The sequence below is a fragment of the Trichechus manatus genome, unplaced genomic scaffold, assembly GCF_000243295.1.
Source record: "Trichechus manatus latirostris isolate Lorelei unplaced genomic scaffold, TriManLat1.0 scaffold00034, whole genome shotgun sequence".
In the NCBI taxonomy this organism is placed as follows: Eukaryota; Metazoa; Chordata; class Mammalia; order Sirenia; family Trichechidae; genus Trichechus; species Trichechus manatus.
Genome location: NW_004443970.1, coordinates 9,878,752 through 9,884,252, shown reverse-complemented (window position 1 = coordinate 9,884,252; position 5,501 = coordinate 9,878,752). Strand labels below are relative to the sequence as shown.

Genomic DNA, 5,501 nt, shown 5'->3' with positions numbered 1-5,501 from the left:
ATGTTGTAGGGTTGTTAACCAATGTCATAAAACAACATGTGTACTACTGTTTCATGAGAAACTATTTGTTCTGTAAGCCTTCACCTGAAGTACAATGAAATATTAAAAAAAAAAAAAAAGCTCCAAGTCTACTAGGTGTGGCAGAGAAGAGGGGAGAAGGTGTTTGAGAGAGGGCACAGAGTGTGCCAAGACCAAGAAGGGCGGGACAGCGAGTCTTGTGTGTGGTTATAAGGTAGGATGTAGAATGAGAGTGGCCAGAGATGAGGCTGGGGAGATGAGAGCAGGGGCAGGCCTTGAAGAGCCATGAGAAACCCCCACCCTGCCCCGATGTCTCCTGACACCCCTCCAGACTACGGAGATTGGACTGGATCCTGGAGGTAAACGTAGTCACTGAAGGGTTTTAATCACGGAGGGCCATGATCAAATTTGTGGTTCAGAACGATCCCTGTGAGTTTCTTACGAGCTAGGATAGTGTCTCATCCATCTTTGCAACAACAGCATCTAACACAGTGCCTGGCACACGGTAGGCCCTGGAGAAATGTGTGCTGAACTAATGAGTGCACGCTGGGACCAGAACAGCCTGGGGTTGGGGGTGGGAGTGGGGTGGGAATTGGGTCTTCTGACGATGGAGTCCCTGAGATTCCACGTTTAAAGTGACAAAGCTTCGCTCCGCCTTCGCCCCGCGGGGTGTCCCGCAGGTGTCCTCCCTGACAATGCTGGCGCTGCTGTGTTCCTGCCTGCTCCTGGTGGCCCGCGTCTCCACGGATACGGACGCGGTGGAGCCCAGCTCCAACACCGCAGAGCAAATCCGAGACATGCACGTCAAAGTGACCGAGATCTGGAAGGAGCTCACGCAGCCGGGGGCGACCGAATGCAAGACGGGAGCCGCGCTCCACGCCACCTGCAGCGTACAGCCATCCGCCTCGCTAAACGCCGAGCAGCCCCGGGTCACTGGCCTCGTCCTCTTCCGGCAGCTCGCGCCCGGCGTCAAGCTTGAGGCCTTCTTCGACCTGAAAGGCTTCCCCACCGAGCACAACGGCTCGAGCCGCGCCATCCACGTGCACCAGTTCGGGGACGTGAGCCAGGGCTGCGAGGCCACCGGGCCCCACTACAACCCGCTGGGCGTGCCGCATCCGCAGCACCCGGGCGACTTCGGCAACTTCGTGGTCCGCGACGGCCGCGTCTGGAAGCACCGCCCGGGCCTCGCTGCCTCGCTCATCGGTCCCCATTCGATCGTGGGCCGCGCCCTGGTGGTCCATGCGCTCGAGGATGACCTGGGCCGTGGTGGCAACCAGGCCAGCGTGGAGAATGGCAACGCGGGCCGCCGACTGGCTTGCTGCGTGGTAGGCGTGTGCGGGCCCGACCCGTGGGCGCGTCAGATGCAGGAGCACAACGAGCGCAAGAAGCGGCGGCGCGAGAGCGAGTGCAAGGCTGCCTGAGCGCCTCGGCCCTGCAGGAGCCGGGAGATCGTCCTCTCCGTGCTCCTAGAGACCCTCTCCGCGCCCTGAGATTCCCTTTGCGCAGAGACCTCTCTCTGCCTTGAGTTCCCTCCATGCGCCCTGAGACCCCTCTTCACCCTGAGACCCCTTTCACCCTGAGGTCCCCTCCTCGCTGTGGCCGAGGTCTCCTCTTGACCCCCTAAACTCCCTCCGTCCGAGGTCTCCCCCAAGTATGCTGAGGCACCCCCCTCCATCCTGAGCCACCACCTCCCACCCTAGGTGCCCTAAGGGTCCCAGAATAGTGAAGTACCCCATCCTCCCTGAGGGCCTCCTAGACACCCCGTGTTCCTGTTCCATCCTGACCCCCATGAGCCCTGAGACCTCGCTCTGCCCTGAGGACCCGCTCCCTCCCACCACTGGCCTTTAGGTTCCTCCTAGGTGCTGCGAGACTCCTCCTAAGGCTCCCAAGGGTCCCCCTCTCCCGGTCACCACCGCTCTTGGGCTGCTGGCCCATTCTTGCAGCCAGAGGTTAGGCTCCTAGCCCTGCACCCTCAGCTGTTTTCGGCCACCCGTGGAGAGCTGCTCCTTCGGGGTTGCAGTCTTGGTGTTGCATATTAAAAACTAAGCAATTCAGTCCTGCGCCAGGACCTGGGTTACTTGTTTTGTTTGTTTGAGGCTTCTCTCTGGGGCTCAGCTATTTTTTGGAGATGCCAAAGATCTTTCCCAAATCCCCGCAGAACGGACTTACCCTACACCCCAACACTACCCGTTTACTGGCAACAATATTCAGCCTTGTTTTGACTCCAAGGTGAAGAAGACCAGAATCACTCGGGGGAATAAAATAAAAAAGAAAGGAAAGAAAGCAGCTTCCTGGATTACATCCAAGAGCGGTAGGGTTCAAAGGCAATCTATTTGCAATAAGCTTCCCTGGTGATTGTGATGCTGGCGCAGCTGGCTTCGGAGGGAATGAAGTGCAGGAACTTATCTTGGCCTGTGGCTTCTCACCTTTGCCTCAAGTGCAGCCTTAGAGGTCCACTTCCCAGATGGCGGAGACAGGGTCATGAAGCAGTGTGACTGGGGACATTCCAGGGAGATTGGCGTTGGTATCTGGAGTTGTCTTCGTTCTCCACAACTAGGACAATGCTTTTCTTGACGAAAAGGCAGTTCCAAGTAGTGGGGACCAAAGGTGGTTAATTTTGATTAAGATTTGTTTGGGTTCAGCCTCCCTTTTTAAAAATTCTAATCTATACATGGACTAGAATAGTCCTGAATATACATCTTCATTTTATTGAATAACTTTGTAACCCCCTGGGATAGACCCAGGTGCCCCTGGCTGGCACAATCAGTTGAGCACTGTACTACTAACTGAAAGTTTAGCAGTTAGAACGCACCCAGAGGCACCTTCAAAGAAAGGCCTGGCAATCTGTTTCCGAAAGGTCACAGTCTTGAGAACTCTATAGAACGCAGTTCTACTCTGCACACATGGGTCACCATGAGTCAGAATCTACTGGATGGCGACTGGTCTGGTTTTTTTTTTTTTTTTTTTTTTGGTGGGGTAGACTCATTTGCGAGGTGTGGTCTTTCCACCCTGGTTTCTCTGAGATGGAGTCCCTGGGTGGTGCAAATGGTTAGCATGCTCTGCTGCTAACCAAAGGTTGGACCCTGAGTCTACTGAGAAGCACTTCTGAAAAGAGGTCTGATGATCTACTTCCAAAAACAATGAGCCACTGAAAACCCTATGGAGCACAGTTCTACTCTGATACACAGGGGGGTCACCATGAGTTGGAAATTACTTGCTGGCAACTGGTTGTTGTTTTCCTTCTTTCTTGGAGGCAGTGACTCAAACTGAACCTCAGCCAGAAACCTGTCCTCAGTGGTTATTTTTACCTCTAACTAGGACTTAACTCGTTATTTTAAAATCTTTCCTTGAACCCAAGCGACAACTGGAGAGAAAGGCTATTGCTTGGTGACTGTTTCACCAATTGTTTTGAAACATACTGGTTTGGAATATTAACTTGAACCGTACAGGTCAGCACTGAAAGGGCGCTAACAAGCCAAGTCTTTAAATATTCTGATCTCAATAGACGTGTTTGCCCATCCCCACAATTAAAAGTTGTGAAAATGAAGCTGCAATTACACCGGGACATACGGGGGAGAGGAATAAAATGCCAGCCCCCCAACCCCCATCTTCTACTCTGCTGCCCAGATTATAAATTACTTCAGGACCATCAAGGAGGGTTCTGACGTACTTTTCAGAAGGAAGTTGGTGCTTCTCATTGCTTTTCTTCAGTTCTTGATTTCTCTCTTCACTGCCCTTGGCCCTGCTAGACAGAGCTGAAGAGATACTCCTGCAGTCCCCATCAGCTCTCTTATGCCCTGAATCCAGCAGAATCTCACCCTCCCATTTCTGTTCTGTCAGTTAATAGGAATGGGATTGATAAACGGCATCACGGAGCTCCAGAGAGCCAAAAGGAAGAGAGGAAACAATAGGATGGTAAATTATAGTTCAGTGGTGGTGCAGTGGTTAAAGCACTTAACTGCTAACAGAAGGATCAGTGGTTGGAACCCACCATCCACTCCTCAGGAGAAAGATGTGGCAGTCTGCTTCTGCAAAGATTTCAGCCTAGGAAACCCTATGGAGCAGTTCTATTCTGTCCTACAGAGTTGCTATGAGTCAGAATCAACTCCATGGCAATGGGTTAAGGGTAAGTCAAAAGGAGTCCCTAAGTGGTGCAAATGGTAAAGCGCTTAACAACTAACCAAAGGTTGGTGGTCAACTCACCCAGAGGCACCACAGAAGAAAGGCCTGGTGATCTGCTTCCAAAAAATCACAGCCATGAAAACCCTATGGAGTGCAGTTCTACTCTGACACACCTGGGATCGCCATGAGTTGGAATCAACTCAATGGCAGCTGGTACTGGTAAGGGCAAAGGAATGCATATAACATGGTGGTCAAGAGCTCAGACTCAGATAGAAAGGCTGGTTTGAATCCCAGCTCTACCACTTAGGAGCTGTATGACCTGAACAAGTCCCTTAACCTCTCTGAGCCTAAGTTTTACCTTCTGTAAAATAAAACCATTTCACTGGATTGTTTTGAGGATTAAATCAAGTGTATTTATAGATTAAATCAAGTGTATTTATAGATTAAATCAAGTGTATTCATGAAAAGTGTGCAGCATAGCATATGCATCTAATAAGATTTAGATGTCAGCTCTAATTAATTACAATGGCTAAAGTCAGAAAAATCACTATCTACTAATGGAGTGGGCTACTTTGTAAGGTAGTGGGTGTCCCTGAGTGGTGCAAACGGTTAACATACTTTGCTGTTAACTGTAAGGCTGGAAGTTTGAGTCCACCCAGAGGTGCCTTGGAAGAAAGACCTGGCAATCTACTTCTGAAAAATCAGCCATTGCAAAACCCTATGGAGCACAGTTCTACTCTGGCACACATGGGATCGCCATAAGTCTGAATTGACTTGATGGCACGTGGTAAGCTAGTGAGTGTCATGCAACTAGAAGGAATCAAGCAAACCTCTTAGATTTGTAGGAGGGGTTTCTGCATCCGTTGAGCAGCTGGATGATATGAACTCTGTGATTTCAGCTCGGAGACTGATTACTTGCCGGAGGGACCTAAGGGGAAGGAAAGCTTGTGGGCCATAACTGGCAAGCATCTGGATCTCGGCACAGAACCTTCCAAGTGTCACCAAGCCCGCTATTGGACCCCACTTGGCCCCTGGGGACTATTTTTACTTCTTTCATCTTACAGATCTATTTTCTTAATCTCCTTGTATTTGCTATTTTGACTTCCCAGCCAGCTTGCTAATCAGTTTGCCTGTTTGACTCACAGGGTTTGCATTTGTCACTGGGACTTAAACACACAGTTGTTATGATTTCTTTTTTGTAAAATTCGAAGTGTTTGATGCAATGACTCTACCTAGACACAGCTGGTAAAGTGAGAAGAATGCTCAAGTTTGCATGGTTTAAACACAATGTAGACAATAATTACAAATGCTATCTTTAGATGTTTAGGATAAGCTTTTTCTCAGAATTTCAGTGAATTTTT

General features: G+C 50.2%; 1 protein-coding gene across 1 annotated transcript in view; it reads left to right on the top strand.

Moving 5' to 3' along the window:
• Positions 1–1,439, top strand: part of SOD3 (superoxide dismutase 3) — a 7,971-nt gene extending 6,532 nt beyond the window's left edge. The window contains exon 2 of the mRNA XM_004375135.2: positions 699–1,439. Coding sequence (XP_004375192.1) covers positions 714–1,439 — 726 coding nt within the window. The 5' untranslated portion in view covers positions 699–713. The remainder of the gene's footprint in view (positions 1–698) is intronic.
• Positions 1,440–5,501: the final 4,062 nt, after the last annotated feature.